At 49.1% G+C, this 17,392-nt stretch overlaps 1 protein-coding gene across 1 annotated transcript in view; it reads right to left on the bottom strand.

Moving 5' to 3' along the window:
• The window catches only part of LOC149328908 (uncharacterized), a 67,291-nt gene extending 53,044 nt beyond the window's left edge, over window positions 1-14,247 (bottom strand). Inside the window, exon 1 of the mRNA XM_089559134.1 lies at window positions 14,169-14,247. Within this exon, the coding sequence (XP_089415260.1) occupies window positions 14,169-14,247 (79 nt within the window). The remainder of the gene's footprint in view (window positions 1-14,168) is intronic.
• Window positions 14,248-17,392: the final 3,145 nt, after the last annotated feature.

The following is a 17,392-nucleotide window of genomic DNA, read 5'->3' on the forward strand; positions in this document are numbered from 1 at the left end:
CACCGGCGTGTTTGCATAAGTAAATATCATTTGTTCCCTTCATAGAATTATGGTATGGTTTGGTTTCGTTATTGGGGTTTAACGTCCCAAAGCGACTCAGGCTATCAGAGTTGTCGTAGTGAAAGGTCTCCGGAAATTTCGACCACCGGAGATTCTTTAACATGCACTGACGTTGTACAGTACACGGGCCTCTAGAATTTCACCTCCATCGAAATTCCTCCGCCGCGGCCGCGATCGCACCCGCGTCTTTCGGGTCAGCAGCCGAGCACTATAACCACTGAGCCACCGCGACGGCTCATAGAATTATGTACGATGTGCTACGTGACATTTTAGTTGACTTAAAATACCAAAGAGAAAGAAGCGCTGATCCCTGGCAACGTAGTTCTAGACGTTTTACTTAAAGAATTTTCTATTTTCTCTTCGCGAGAACTGGAGCCGACAATCTGTTCAAGTCACACAAATGCCAAATGTTAAAGTCACCAAAATGTCAAAGCACTGAGAGTGACAATCGATGTTAAAATAAACATAAAATATCAATAAACATTCCGGCCCGTAGCAAGCTCTTCTCTCGATCAAACATTCGAATGCGCTAAAACTGGCGGGAGGAGAGAGAATTGTATCGCTTGAGGCGTCAGAATTAGCAGAAGGTGATGATTTGATCACGTGCGCTAAAGGTCGCAGAGCAGCTTAGGAAGAATGTTCTGTCTGTCGTTCCTTGGCGTCACTGTGACTAACGTCACATGTTTCGAAACCAGCTCGGTAGCACCTCTGCGGTCCTGCCATATTTGCGATATAAAACAGTTCATCATAATCAGCTCTGCTGGCAACGTTCAGTCGTAATCTGTGGGTAAAAATACGGCGGTGCAGGCCTCTGTAAAACGGGGTCGGAACGCCTCCTTATGCACCTGGTAAAGAGTAATTCTCTCTAACACTGTGTATTGGTCATATACCCTGCAAAGAATTTAATGTGTGCGTCTAGCCTGGACTTTTCATTACCAAATTCATACTAACGCTAGCCTTTCTTCCTTTCGTGTGCAAGTTCGAATAGATTACGTCAGACCAGTACACTGATAACGAATAAACGCAGCACTGCCTAAATAAAGGCCTTTATTGCCCACAAAAAATTATCATCGACTAAATCATGGATTAAGACTGGAAATGATTGGAGCCGCTAAAAAGCATCGGCTTGTTTAAGACACACAGCAATGTTACGAGGAAGATGTAAGTTGTAGCGTCTGTTCGCAGGGAGAGAATTGTAAGGTGGTTTCATTTTTATATATTGATTATCTATAAATAATGCACGTAAATTTGATATATATTGTGGAAATGAAATAAATAAATCATTGCATGGTAAGCCAAAACACTATACATGAAATCCACGCAATAACACATTCATGACACAAACGCAATACGAAGATCGCACACTAGGTTCTCAAATTAACAACAAACATTTCCACACTCGGGCTATCATTATAATACACACCTCATTAACATATCGGAGTCGTTGTTTTCAATGGATTAGTGTATGTGGTGACATTGCAAAACTATTTAGAATGTTCATGCTCCTAACTGAAATCATTTTACATAACAGAGCAGTGCCAGTGCAGATGTGGCAGATTTGTTGCTGACATCGTGTACAACAAAAGAGGGAAACGTTCCCCACCACTGAGTCCGTCTGCAAAAATCTGCAAATGTGATGGAGGCTTACGTAACCCCCACTTATTAAACGATAAGCTATATTTATCGTTGCTCCCAAAAAATTCTTCTAAAATCTGGCGCGATCTTCCAAATGGGAAGCTAGCTTTTCTATGGCAGCCTTAACTGCTCGATGCGAGAAACGGGAACGCAATAAAAGAAATATTTTGCAACATATAAGAAAATGAACAATTACCTTCAATATTTCAATATTAGTATCGTACAGTTTTTCAATTTTCGAGAATTTTGACCCCAAATAATGGACATATGCAGGAATCTGCTCCCTTATATCAATGTCTTTTATTGGAAAGCAATACTACTTTCACTTTCAAGCCTTTGCGGTGCAACGGCGGTGCACAGGAAATGACCTTTCGCATGACCTCTGTGTGACGTCACGCCGAAGAGCTGGGCGACCATCTCGCGCCGTCCGTGTCCGACGGCGGTGCACATGAACGGGGGCCTAACTCCCGCTCTCTCCGCCAGGAGCGCCACAGGTGTTGTGACGTCACGCCGAAGAGCTGGGCGACCATCTCGAGGCGTCCTTGTGAGACGGCGGTGCACATGAACGGCGGCCTAACTCCCGCTCTCTCCGCCAGGAGCGCCACAAGTGTTGTGACGTCACGCCGAAGAGCTGGTCGACCATCTCGCGCCGTCCGTATGCGACGGCGGTGCACAGAACGGCAGGCCTAACTCCCGCTCTCTCCGCTAGGCGCGCCACAGGTGTTGTGACGTCACGCCGAAGAGCTGGGCGACCATCTCGCGCCGTCCGTGTGCGACGGCGGTGCACATGAACGGCGGCCTAACATTAGATTGGATTGGATTGAATTGAATCGGATTAGATTGGATTGGATTGGATTGTATAACCGATGCATCACCACAAGTCTAACCACAAGCACCACCACCAGCTACACTACCAGCTGAACCATGGCGTAGGTACGGATATTGCTTTCGCAATTACCGGGCTTAACCAAGCTATGCGACAGCGAATTTTTTTATGAGATTCAGACAAATTTTTGCAGCCTATTTAAGAGAGCGCGCAGATTTTGCGGCTTGAATTTCATTCAAATGGCCTCTTCACAAAGCGGCCCCGCATGCAGAGAAACGATGGAGCCGCTTACACGTTATCACTCAGCACACACCCCAGCCCTACTCATGACGGAAAAGCAGCAAAATGATCTTTTCGCTACATTTTCAAGAAAACAAATTGGGATCATGAATGTCAGAACGCTTGCAGTCTATGCGCAAGGGCACTATCCAGAATGTTTAGCAAAATATGTTGCCGGGTTGGTTGGGTTTTACTTCTCAACGACACAAATAATGAGCACGATGAAGCGTCCGCGTTCCCCTGCTCGAGCCCAGCCTGCGCCGGTGCTTACCAAGAGTGGTGAATGCGTAATGTGTGTGTTATATCTAGAGGCTGCCGACGTCGCAGCTTTCACGATTCAAGGGCGCTTGTTAATGCGTTGCAGTGGTGCGCGAGAGCGCGCTGCAAAATAAGACGTTGGCATTCCCCGCAACACACGGTAATCCCGCTTGTTGCAAGCATCCCCTCTCCGCCTGTGGCTTGCATTCTCGGATGGTGCCTTCCCAGCCCTTGTCAGGAGACCGCGCGTTTCGCCGGGAACGACATCTCTGTAACGCGTTTTACGTCTAATAAAAACCAAGACATAAGTGGTGAAGATGTTAAGTTTTAGACGCCCAAAAGTTTGTGAAGCTCCGGGTGTAATGATTATGACCAGCTGTCAACAGAGTTGCTGTAGTCCCTCTATTATGGCAAGTTGTGGTACATTTCCTGAATTTCATGCCTTCTGTACGAATCCCGATGACACAATTCACAAGAGGCTACACGCATCCTTCGCGGCTGCACTCTCGACCATAAGATCAACCTGGTCTGGGTACCCGCCCACGCGGGTAACTCTGGAAACGAAGGGGTCGACCGACTAGCCCGAGGACTAACCAACCGGGCGGCCGGCCCCACGGACCCAGACGCTCTTGCCGAGGCTCCCCAGACCTTTGCCGAAATTACCAACCTCTACAGAGAGATGAGACGCCAGTTCCCGCCTCCACACGCCGACTTGAATCGAGCGCAAGCCAGCTTGCTCCGCAGGTTGCAGACGCACTCCATCCTTAGCCATTCTAGACTTTCACTCATCACAGACGGGGAATACGACCCCGTCTGCCAAAATTGTTACCAGGGAGAAATCGCCACCCAGGCACACATCCTCTGGGGTTGCGCGGGAAATCCGCCCCCTCGAACCTTACTGCCAGCTCCCTCCGAAGAAGGATGGAACCAACTCCTCAAAAGGCCAGACAAGAGCATCCAACTGCCACTCATTTCGTGGGCCCAGGAAGTCGCCCCCACCTGGGGGCCACACCAAGCCCACCTGCCCTAAATCCCACCAATCTATGGCAATAAAGTTGTTTCTCTCTCTCTCTCTGGTGGCCAGGGATGATCAAGTACTTCTAACAGCGAGTCCGTCAATATGGTGCGTGTTGAAAATGACGGAATGCTCCACCATATCCCGCAGTGTATTCCTGGGAACTAAAAAAAATCCATAGTTCAGTCTACACAACTAGGTGGCTGGTCTATTTGAAGGAAAGGCATTTCTTCTCGTCATTGACAGCTGCTCGAGATGGATTGAAGTGCGCATCGTTTCATCCACCTCCCCTGCTGCTGTCTTGAAGGAGCTGAGAAGAATTTCTGCTACTCACAGAATGCCAGATGTTGCTTTCTGAGAACCGACCCGACTTCATTTTCGAAGAAGTGTAGCTGTTTCTGGATCGTAGCTACATTCGTCAAGCTTGAGTTGCAGCTTTGAGTCTAATTTTAGATGATCGAGTAGAGTGGCTTGTAAACGAAACGAAATAGAGGCTACAACAGTTAGGCCAAGAAAACATAGAGATGAGCCTTGCACGCTTCCTTTTCCAAAAAAATATTATACCAAGCGCTGATACAGGAAGAAGTCCCTCAGAGCTCATGTTCGGACGACAGCTTAATCAAAATCAATCTATTGCGCTCGGAACAATTCGAGGGGCAACTGAACCGGCAACCTGCCACATCAACCAAGCAAGGAAAACAGCGTGCCTTCTAACCTGCAGATGGTGTCGCCTTAAGAAACATTGCCTACGAAAGGAATGTTGGTCAGCTGCAGCAGGCGCTGCTAACTGAGCACATTTGTTAGAGGAAATGTAGAGGGCTAACGGCTAACTCTGGAAGAGACACGTGGAACTTATCAGGAAGAGTACTTCGGACCTGGAGAACCTATGTGCTTCAGCACACTGTCGCCACTACTAAACGACTCCGGTTCAGATGCATACGGGAGTTATCATAGCGATAATGGACACCGTACTGCTCACGCATCACCGAAACAAAAACGCATGACATGCAATGATTTGGACAATCGATCGAAATTGCGAGACAAGATTCCTTTGCCTCCTGTACCTAGTGCAATAGTTCAGCAGCCACGAGCTATACCACTACGAACACTGTAGCCACTGCTTACTTCACTATGTCGAGGTCGTCACTAGGAACTAATCTCTAACACCTGTCAGTAAAGTGGCCTTTTCACGTTTCTATACGCGGTGTTTCAGTAAGAATGTGCTTTAATGTAGCAAAAGTTTCCTGATAGCCGGTCTGTCAGTACAGATAGCGGTTTGCTCTAGCCGAAGACATTTTGTTTGGTTTTGTTGGGTTTAACGTCCCAAAGCAACTAAGGCTATGAGGGACGCCGTAGTGGAGGGCTCCGGAAATTTCGACCACCTGGGGTTGTTTAACGTGCACTGACATCGTACAGTACACGGGCCTCTAGAATTTCGCCTCCATCGAAATTCAGCCGCCGCGGCCGGGATCGAACCCGCGTTTCTGGCCAGCAGCCGAGCGCCGTAACCACTGAGCCACCACGGCGGGGACCGAAGACGTAGTAGATGGGAGCTAGAGAGCTGGCGCTCCGTCTAAACCACCCGTCATCTGGCGTCGTTTCATGGGGAGGCTTCGCACAGACGACAACGCCTCAAAATTTTAGCATTCATGAACCAGGCTTCTAATGCTCTCCAAAGTTTGAGCATTAGGCAAGCGTTCCTTGGCGGGAAACTGATGAACGGTAGAGATTTCGCGGTTTTCATTTTGGATCCATAGGTGTACCTTATGCTCTCTACCCTTGCTATAGATGGACGTTAATTGACTCCGGCCCCGCCGCGGTGGCTCAGTGGTTATGGTGCTCGGCTGCTGACCCGAAACACGCGTGTTCGATCCCGCAGTGCACGCTAAAGAACCCCAGGTGGTCGAAATTTCCGGAGCCCTTCACTTTCCGATGCCTTGACAGTTGGAAACAGCTTTCAACCGAATGCATTTGAGAGTTGAGGTGTGGCGAAGTATTTATAGTTCACAATTTCCTAGCTGGAAACGGCTCAGTAATTGTCTCACATTTCGGTGGACACCCGAACCGCGCCGTAAGGAAAGGGAGGTAGGTGAGAGTGAAAGAAGAGAAAGAGGGAAAGAGGTGCCGTAATGAAGGAAACGAAAACTGGATTTGAGGAAAGGAAGTTGCAGTTACTGTCTCACACATCTCGGTGGACACTCGCAGCCCTGATTATAGGTCGCCGGTTCGAATTCTTGCGGCAAGCTATCTAACGTCATTAGTAAATTTACGCTGCTCGAAACGCTGAATAGTATTAACCATCTCGAACATTCTGCGGAAAACGGTTGGCATTATAGACTTTTTCCGACGCGTGGTGCCGGCAACTACAACTACGACGCCGACAACTTTTCGACGGAATGAGCTGTATACGCTGGTGCGTTCACGACCAAGTGTTGTGTACTGAAAAGAGTAGCACAGAACTACACAGATAAGAGGTCACGCTTATATTCTCAGCCATAACATACCGAATTAACAGCTGCCGTTGAATATTGCTTTCGCACGTGGTGACCGCCATGTCAACTGTTGTTTCTTTAACCTCAACTCCAGAGTAAGAGATGCGCGGGTTGTGAGACATCACACGCGAGCGTGGAGTGCTAGCCTTCGGTCGCAGGGGTGGAGATGAGCATCGGAAGTAGAAATTAAAACATGGCCGGGGCCCTCACGCCTGTTTTACATCATGGCGCAGGGGCGCGAGCGTTGAGAGCAACTGGTGGGAGAAATATTTGTTCTGGTTTGTTGGTGCTGGAGGTGATTCTGCCTGACGGGTCCAGGAGCAGCAGTACGACTCTGATTTCTGACTCCTTTACGCTTCACTTTTCGCAACTGTTTGTTTCGGGCGCCGGACAGCGGGGCTCGGCCTCCTTCGCAGACGCCGTTCGTAGTTTTTGCGGACAACTGCCACAGGTGTCGATTGACCTTGGCACACAGCTTAGCGCCCCTGGTAGCTCCGAGGAGCTTTTCGAGACAGTCAGAGGCATGAACACCGCCTCAGCTCCAGGCCCTAACGGCATTCCCACTTGCTTCTAAGGTTCTACACCGTCCTGGAGGAACACCTCCTCCAGATGGTAAACCGTTTGCCTTTGTCGGGGTCGCCGAGAGGCCGGAGTATTTTATAGACATTCGTGTAGTGCTCATCTTGAAGCCAGGCGGGTGTCCATCTGACCCGCAGGCGTGGCGCCCGATCACTCTGCTTAATGCAGATTACAAGATCGCGGCGTCACTGCTGGCCAAAAGGTTGAGCAAGGTTTTAGCGGTACTCGTAAGCCCTGCGCAGACCTGCAGCGTGCCCGGACGCTCGATTTTCTCGTCTTTCGCACTAACGCGCGACTTGCTCACGTTCACTTCCAGAACGGGAATACCAGGTTGCTTCGTCTCACTCAATCAAGCGAAAGCCTTGGATCGTGTCGAGCACGGCTACCTTTTCGGCGTTCTCGGGGCTTTCGGCTTTCCGCCGGAGTTCGTGGAGCATCTAGAACAGCTGTACTCTGGCCTTACAGCTCGTTCGTTGTTTAACGGCTGGTTGAGCGATCCCTTCAGCTTAGAACGCGGCATTAGACAGGGCTGTCCCCTGTCGCCAGTATTGTATGTTGTACGTTTCGACCCGTTCCTGCGTCGCATAGCAGCTAGTCTATCGGTGCGCGGTTTCCCTTTGCCGGGCCAAGGCCAGGTGAAGGCCTCCGCGTACGCTCACGACGTGTCCCTGTTTTTGCGGGACGAGGACAGTTACGTAGCGTTCTTATGGCTTTTTTTCGAAATACAGCGAGCTGTCCGGTGCCGTGCTTACCAGGGGCAAGAGCCAAGCCCTGCGCTTCAAGGCTTTTTCGTCAGACATGCTTGGCGATGTAGAGTGGGTCTCTGTGGTTAAGGTCCTAGGAGTAGTTGGTTGGTTTATGGGGTTTAACGTCCCAAAGCGACTAGGGCTATGAGAGACGCCGTAGTGGAGGGCTCCGGAAATTTCGACCACCTGAGGTTCTTTAACGTGCACTGACATTGCACAGTACACGGGCCTCCAGAATTCCTCCTCCAGAGAAATCCTCTCCTCAGGGAAGGTAGCCCGCGAAACGTGGACATAGTTGAGAGCGACCGCAGAGCAGCGTCTGGCAGTAGCAGCGCGTTTTCGCCTGTCGCTGTCGGAGCGGGCATATATCATCAGATCTTCCGTGTGCGCGAAGCTCTGTTTTAAGCATAAAATGCTTATCGCTCCCGTTGTCGGCAGTGGGGTGAAGTCACGCCGAGACCGATAGCAAACATCCGGGCACTGAATTCCACTTATCCACGCACGGAATTCCACACATTCTGGAGCTGAAAGGAGAGCATCCGGCACCGTACGAGATTTAAGGAGAGACTCTAAGCCCTCCTACAGGACCGGCATACAAGCGCCGGTAGTTTCGCGCCGACCGAGTGGTGGCGTTCCTCCCTTCCTTTAATGTGCGATTAGGGTGTCCACCGACATTGACAGAGAATTACTGCGCCCTTTTCTTTCCTCAAAAAGCCTTGCGTTCAAAGGGCAAGGCATCGCGCCGAACGGGTGGTGGCGTTCCTCCCTTCCTGTACGGTGCGGTTTGGGTGTCCACCGAGACGACAGAGGATTACTGCGTAATTTCCTTTCCTCAAAAAGCGTCGCGTTCAAAGGGCAAGGCATCGCATCGAACGGGTGGTGGCGCTCCGTGGACTGCCTGGCAGGGCTACAACACGCTGTGGCGTTCCACTGCTAAAGGTGAAGCTTAAGCTTCAATAATTAGCAGTTAACTAGTATTTAGTCAGTAATTAGTCACTAATTAGTAATTTGTCATTACTTCGTTATGAATTATTTGTGACGTAATCCAGTGGTGACGGCACCACTGTCATATAGGCAAAGTGGTGCGCAAAACGCTTTCGCCTCTACGCACTCTAGACAGTTTCGAACGCTCTGCATATACATTCTTGTCAGGCCTGCGTCTCGTCGTGTCTGCGTACGCTTCTGCATCGTCCTGCATTTCAATGCCGCCACCGTCACAGCTGCTTAGGTTGGTTGGTTGCGACTGAGAGAAGGATAAAAAGGAAATTGCACGGGCCTGCCAACTGGCTCAAGCCGAGCACCACCGCTGCAACGTGCAGATAGAAGAGTTGAAAGATAAGAGGACAGAGTAAAAAAAGAGAGTATAGACGCGCGTCGCAACAACCGCGTCCCGGCGGACGCTGGCTGAATGCAACCACACAGCTGCTTAAGCCGAGCAATGGAGCCTGATGAAAGGAGAGGTAGGAGTGAGTGAGTGAAAACTTTATTAGCTCTAGATTCGGTTGTGTTCGGCGGTTTTGAGATGGCTTCGTCCATCTTGCTCAAAGGTCGGTTGCCCTTAGTCCAGGGCTCCGCTGGATGCTGCTGCCAGTTTTGCTCGCCGAATCAGACCTTGGTCGACCCGGCGATCGCTGGAGAGCACTCCCTCCCATTGCTCCGCACTCGGGTTTGTTATCACTGGTACCACGCTTATCCTCTGGCATGCCCACGTTATGTGGTACAGCGTGGGGGGTTCTTGGCACCAAGGGCATTTGTCATTGTACGAGGGGGGACCCAAAAAAAACCGGATTTTTTGTATAAAAACTTTGTTTATTAACTCTTGCAAAAAATTCCTTCAGTCACCTTCAAAGTACTCTCCATGAAATGCGATGCACTTATCAAGTCTTTTTTTCCCACTGTTTGAAGCATCTCTGGAACTCTTCAACGTTGATATCGTCCAGTGCCCTTTGCGAAGCTGTTTGTACGGCCTCCACATCACCAAAACGCTTCCCTTTTACACTTTTCTTCATTATAGGAAAGAGAAAAAAGTCGCACGGGGTAGGTCTGGTGAATATGGAGGGTGGGGAACGACAGTCCATCCCCGAGAGGCCAATTAGTGGGTTACTCGTAAGGCCGTGTGTGCGGGGGCACTGTCGTGATGAAGGAACCAGTCACCTGATCGCCAAAGTTCCGGGCGTTGCCTCCGCACATCCTCTCGCAGACGTCTTAAAACTTCCAAATAAAAGTGCTGGTTAACAGTCTGGCCAAGGGAACAAATTCTTGGTGCACAATTCCCCGAACATCAAAAAAGACAATGATCATTGTCTTCACATTCGACTTCAACTGTCTTGCTTTTTTTGGTCTCGGAGAGTTGGGAGACTTCCAATGGCTTGACGCTTGCTTAGTTTCTGGGTCATACCCGTAATACCAACTCTCATCACCTGTAATGACTTTGGTCAAGAAGTTTGGATCACTTTCAATCTCTTTTTTTAAATCCCGGCTCAAATTCAATCGAATGTTCTTTTGATCCTGTGTGAGAATGCGAGGAACAAATTTAGCGGAAACACGTCTCATTTGCAACTGCTTTGTCAAAATTCGCTGAGACGAGCTGCAACTCACACCTGTCTCTTCTGAAATTTGGTCGATCGTGGAACGACAATCTTCGTTCATTTCTGACGGATTTTTTCAACGTTTTCTTAGTTTCGAGACGTTGAAGGACGCCCAGAACGAGCATGGTCTTCAACATTCATCTCACCATGCTTGAAGCGCCCAAACCACTCAAAAACTTATGTGCTGCTCATAGCATCCTCTTTAAAACCCTTTTGCAACATTTGGTAAGCTTCTGTTGCTGATTTTTCAAGCAGGAAACAAAACTTCAAACACACTCTTTGTTCTTTTAAATTTGCGATAAAGATTTCGCAGGCGGAACAAAATCACTGCAAGCGAAACACAACACTACGCTCAGATGTTTACCTACAAACTTATGTCGTCTGCACAGCTGCTTCGTGAAGGTCTCTACTAACCCCACCTAGCAGTAAAACTCTCTACTACGTCTACGAACGGCAGCGCGCTCTCAGTTCGGTTTCTTTTGGGTCCCCCCTCTATTGTGTTGGATATATTTTGTTGAGTACGTGTAGGTTCGGGTAGGAGCCCGTCTGTAGCTGCCTCCACGCGACAGAGTCCTCTCTGCTAAGGGAGTTATCCGGTGGTGGATACCGCTTTCTGCAGCCCTTGTAATAATTTAGTATCGCCCAATAATCTTGGGGTACAGGTTCGTTCCACTCGAGGTCGCCTACGTTGGATGCTCGGTAATAAGTGTACCCTCGAGCTATCCTGTCTGCCTCTTGGTTCCCTGTTACTCCCGTATGTCCCGGCGTCCATACTATCGTATGCCTGATTGGTTCTTCGTTTGTTTGTCGTTGTGTTATGTGGCCCCCAGAGCGGAGTATGCGGAGCGCTCTGTGCCCTATTCTGCCGCGTAGGTAGTTGTGGCATGCTGTTTGTGAGTCTGTAAGGATTTTTAGAGACCGTTTAGACCGATAGCCCTCCGCTGCCGCTAGAGCGACGGCCACTTCCTCAGCCTCGACTATCGTAGTCTTGTAGTGATGCGCTGGTGATCTCGCGTAGGGTTGAGACAGTCACCGTTGTTACCGCATTGCTGTTGTGCTGCCCCGCTGTTCTGGTGTATGTGGCTGCGTCCACGTATACCGTGGTTTCTTGGGGTGCTAATGTCTTTTGTAGGTATTCAGCCCTTGCCTCTCTGCGTCCTTTGTGTAGGTTGGGATCCATGTTCCGGGGTATTGGCGTTACTTTTAGTGTGTTGCGATATTCGTCCGGAATTGTTTCTGTCCTCTGTATTTCTGAATTTGATCGGCGCGGCCCAGTTTCTTTAGGAGCTCCCTGCCAGATGGGGTCTGTTGTAGTCTGCGCAGTTGGGAGACTAGTTGTGCCTCTCTCAATTCATCGAAAGTGTTGTGTAGTCCTAGGGCTAGGAGCTTTTCGGTTGAAGTGCTGTGAGGAAGGTGGAGTGCGGTTTTGTAGGCTTTGCGTATAGAATCACGTCCGCCTGTTGTACCTCACTCTTGATGGGATTGTAGTAGGGGAGGCTGTATGTCACTCGGCTGACTACCAGGCTTCTGACCAACTTGAGTGTGTCCTCCTCTCGCATGCCATGACGTCTGTGTGAGATGCGCGTGATCATGCGGGCCACTTGTAGAGTGGATGCTTTGAGTAGGGCGAGAGTGTGAGTGCAGCGTTGGTTTGACTGTATCCACATCCCCAAGATTCTGATGAGTGTTTTTTCCGGTATCGACTTCCCCTCGAGGTAGACGTTCAACTTTAAGTCGTCGCTAGTGGGGACGGTGCGATTTTGTTTTCCTCTCCAAACTCTTAGGAGCTCTGATTTCTCGGTGGAGCATGCTAGCCCTCTTGCTCTGACGTAGTTCTCTATGCAGGTGGCTGCCTTTTGTAATTTCTCTTCTTTCTCTCCGAGCGAGCCTGTGTTGATCCAGATGGTGATGTCGTCGGCATACATGGCATGGTGTATGCCGTCGATTGCTTTTAACTGTTTTGCCAAGCCAATCATGGCTATGTTGAAGAGCGTAGGGGAGATGACCGATCCTTAAGGTGTTCCTTTATTTGGAGTAAGAAATTTGTCTGATCTGAGCTCCCCCAGGCCAATCGTTGCCGTTCTATTTGAGAGGAAGGCTTTGACGTAGCCGTAGATTCTCCTTCCGCAGTTCAGGTCGTTCATGCCCGTAAGGATAGCCTCGTGACTGACATTGTCAAAAGCCCCCTTGATGTCCAATGCCAGTATTATGTTTTCTCCGCTCTTGGGGACGTTCCGAAGTACTTCTTCTTTGATTTGAAGTAGTACATCTTGGGTCGATAGTTTTGCTCTGAAACCGAACATGCTGTGGGGATACAGTTCGTTGTCCTCGATGTACTCTTGCAATCTCAGCGTCACCACTCGTTCGTACAGTTTTCCTAGGCACGATGTGAGCGATATCGCTCTGAGGTTCTCAATTTGTAGTTTCTTGCCTGGTTTAGGAATCATGACAACCTCCGCATGCTTCCACTCCTCGGGGACGGTCTCCCCTTCCCAGTGTTTGTTGAGAAAGTCCGTTAATTCTGCGACTAGCTCATCACTGAGGTTGCGGATGAGTGCGTTATTGATCTTATCTGCACCCGCGGCCGTGTTTCTGGTTGTGTTTCGAATCGCTGCGTAGACCTCGTCTCGCGTGATGGGTCTGTCCAAGGTGTCGTTTTCACTTCCTCGATAGCGCTCTGCGTAAGCTGCTGGGTGTGTGTCCCCGAAGCACTTAACGCGTACTTTTTCCAGGAGTGCTGAATCTGGTCCCTTGAACTGGTGGATTAACCGGTAGATGGCTTTGCTGTTTTCTGCCTTGGTTTTTGTTGGATCTATGAGAGCCTTGAGTATATGCCACGTCCTCGATGTGCTCAAAGTTCCGTTGAGGGAGTCACTGAATTGTTGCCAGTTTTGCCTTGCCAATTGCGCCGCGTACTCTTCTGCTTTCGCTGTGACTTCTGCGATCTTAAGTTTTAGTTTTCTGTTGTACTTTTGTTTCTTCCACCTCTTGGTGAGCCCGCGTCTAGCTTCCCATAGCTTGAGCAGCCTGGCGTCCACCTCGGGTGTCTGCGTCGTTCGCGCGATTTCTTTAGTGTACTTGCGCTGTTTTTCTTTCAGTATGTTTCCCCACTCTTCTATCGATTGGATCCCTTTCGCGGCGAGATCCCCGTCGCATGCCTCTCGAAAAGCGCTCCAATCCGTAATTTTTGCCGATCCCAGCTGGCGCTTTAGCCTGTCTGAGGTTACTTGTGTTTTAAGTATATAGTGGTCACTGCCCAGATTTTCTAATAGGTTCTCCCACACTGCCTGTTCCGCTCCCCGTATGAATGTGAGGTCGGGGCAGGTGTCGGTACTGACGCTGTTTCCGATTCTGGTTGGAGTGTCTGAGTCTGTGAGGAGGGTGCAGTCACAGTTTTCTACTGCCGCTGCTAGTGCTTTACCTTTTGGGTTAGCTGTTTGGTATCCCCAGCAAGCGTCCTGCGGAAAGCGATCGCTTTGCGAGTGATACGCCACAGCAAAGACTGCTCGCCCCTGCCGATAACGCCATGATTATGCGGCCGCGTTGTGCCCGTAAACATTTCATGCTTACTCAACTCTCGGTTACGGGAGAGGCAGAGATTTTTTACATCACTCGCGTTGCATGCCTGCCGCGCACTTTTACGCTTCGCTTGGCCACACTTTGTGGCAGCGTTGCAGCTAGTGCACGCACGGCTGTTCCAGCAGGCGTGCTTAGACAGGGTGACGCTGCCGGAAGAAGAGTTCCTGCGACGGTGGAGCACCCGCTTCATCGTCGCAATCAGGGGCCGTGTGACGGTGCGGCTCCTGCCATTTTGAGTGTCGCGCGTCAGTGTAGTGCGCGATGTTTGTGCGCGGAATTGGTGCGCGGTCTTCCTCCCGCGTGCTTCCCCCGTTCATATGGACCCTCTTGAACTCTTGTAGCTTGAACACTTTGTGTTTTGGACACTTACGTTGCTTGTGATTGTATGTGTCCGCATCGGGCGACGTCTGTCACCACACTGTGTTTTTCTGTTTTTTAGAGGGACGGCTGTCCCTATTATGCTCCTGGGTCCAAATAAACTTCTCTTCAGTGACATGTTATTTGAGTGCACAATAAATTCTTTGTGTGTGAAGTTCGTATGGCTGATCTCTCCCCCCCCCCCCCCCCCCCCGCCGCCCCGCGCCCCGCCAGGAACTTGCATAAGCACCCGGCGAACGCGGCAGCTACATTTCAGTACCGACGAAGGCCAGCATGACAAGTTAGGACGTCCTGGTACTCAATACACTACGTCAGTTAAAACCTTGTGGGCTAATCCAAGCTACGACCGGAAAGACTTTTATTTATTAATGCTTCCGTGATTTTTTGCTGACGGACATGGGGTCCTTAACGCTATCGAGTTAAAATCACGAGCATAACTTTGGTAGATGATGCCCACAGAGCAATCTGAGAGGCAGCTGGGCACCTAGGTCTTGTGACCTCACGGAATTATCGCAAACTGCCCACCGGATTGTGTGCAAACGACAAACATGGAAGATGGCAGATAAATTATTGATTGGTAGCTCTGGAAGTGCAATCTTGGCCGCGCAAGACCCACCGCGGCGAGCACGTGCCATCGCAGGGCAGTGGCGCATCGCTTAACCGCTGCACCACTGCGCCTGGAGGCGTGTGAGGACCGCCAAGGATCTATGAATATAAGGAAGACAGTAGCCTGCTGCATATATGGGAATTGACTCATTAAACTATCGAGTCATACCGTTAAGGCGGATCTTAAGTGTCTGTTTGAGTTATTTATTGGAATGTATAGTTAAGATGGAAAAACTACTGTATAGCTAAAAAAGCACTTGACTTGACTTCCACTGTTTTCTTTGGCTTACTGCATCAGCCAACGAGAAAAAATTTGGAACTGCATGTGGAGTACCTTTCGAATGGTGAGGAGTTTTTAGTATACGTGACACAGAGCAGTACAACAGATGCATTTAGGCTTTTGAAACGAACTGTTAATCGGTTGCCGGCGAACAGGAGAGCGGTTGGTGTGAACGCTTTGCGAATTTTCGGATGTCGGTCAGTGGGTCTAGAGATAGCGCAGTTTGATCAAACGGTGTTTGCGAATACGAAACTGGCAGCCACGACCGCTACCCCTGAAACGCTCTCAGTCGTTGCTGCTGTTGTTCTCAAGGAAATACTGGCGCGTACCAACTGGAGGGGATTGGCTAAGACAAATGCGGTGACTGACAGATCATAGAAAACTTCAAAAGAAAAGAAATAAGAATGAAAGAATGCAGGCTCCAGCAGGAGAGTGTCGCTGCCTTTTGATTATTTTCCTTCTGTCACTTCTCCTTGTGTCTGGTGACGAACCTGCTGCCTACAGGAATAGTGGCCATACCGTTGTCATGGGATGAGCCCGTGGCCATTCATCTTAATTTTCCTGTGAACTCCTCAAGCTATTATTTATTACTTTGCCTTATTACTTTGATTGTTATGTGTCACGCTTACATCTCCTCAAGTGCAGCATTAAAGCACTGTTAGCTTCTTGAACTATCAAGACGCTTCCCCTGCCGGACTCTGCGCGTTTTTCTAGGTGAGCGATAACCAATGAAGTTTGATGAACACTCTTGCACTCGATAAGCTAAACGCGGTACTCGATAAGATACCTCCTCAGGAGTAAAAGGAGAAGAGCTATGAGCAGAAGCCGGAGGAGGTACATGCATGTGGTATTCTGCTGCTTTTTCTTTTTACCAGCGGTACCATTCTCGGTGCTATCCAGTAAGAGGTTCGTGTGCTTAGAACCAACCTAAAGAGCAGAACTGAGTATATTGAAGGCACACTAAAGTGATATGTCGGGAGCAGCATTCCAACTGCCTCCTGGTGTAGCTACACATAGGAGATCTCTTAACGCTAGACTGATCGTAAGTTGCAATTTGTGCTGGCCTTGAGGTGTACAGGCCAAGTTATGCGCATCATACAAACTCAACCTTCTGCCGAAGAATATGTTGTGGACATTGACTGCGATCATAACATTGCTCTGGTGAAGCGAACAACTCCCGCATGCAGATCGCTTTGTTGAATGATTATTTACCTATTGGTTAATTTATTATTTACAGCACCCTTCATAGGCCTCTTGTATATGCTGAGATGAGATGTGCTAGCGAAAAATTCTCAGAGGACGCCTGCCACAATCGATACCTTTGCAGTGCCTTTGAGAGTTTCCTTCTGGTAGGCATGCAATATCTATGCGACATTTTTAACTATTGAATAGGCGTATCGACCGATTTGACACGCACTAACGCAAAAGACCTCATAGAGACTCAAGTTAATTTTAGTCTTCGTGGTCAAGTTCACTCAAAATAATAAAGTATCTCTACACGCAATCTGGCAATCGAAACTTAACATGTGGTGCCAATGTAAGTCTAAGGTGCTAAATCGCTCATAATGATTAGTTCAGTCAAATATTTATGGCCGCTCTACTGATGACACATGACAACTCGACACAATAACCACGCAATTCTATTGTTTTGTAAAGATACACTCACAACTCTCCACTGAGGACGAAGTGAACTTGCAATCTCCTCAAGCAGTAACCGCAAGCAGTTATGCTGCAGCTGGCTAACATATGCGCATAACAGTAGCTTTTTGAGCGATCGCTTACAAAGCTGGATAGGCAGTTTCCATTAAAAATGCGGAAGTTGTGAACCTCTACGCTATGAGAAATATAGAATCCGTCAGGAGATTAGTAGGGCCTAGAACAAGAATAAAAGAAAGACTGGCGGCGGCTGCTGCGCTGTTGTTTATTCACTGATTCTTGGTAATGACCTCCACGCGGTGATATTTTTGTATCTTGAGACGAATGACTCGCCTGTGGACAAAGATTGGAAAGACTGAACTCGAAGAGGAAAGTGTCATTTGCAGCAGTAGCCGTTTACTTCTCCGCCCGATGG

The sequence above is a fragment of the Amblyomma mixtum genome, chromosome 9, assembly GCF_055824585.1.
Source record: "Amblyomma mixtum isolate Tamu chromosome 9, ASM5582458v1, whole genome shotgun sequence".
NCBI classification, from domain to species: domain Eukaryota; kingdom Metazoa; phylum Arthropoda; class Arachnida; order Ixodida; family Ixodidae; genus Amblyomma; species Amblyomma mixtum.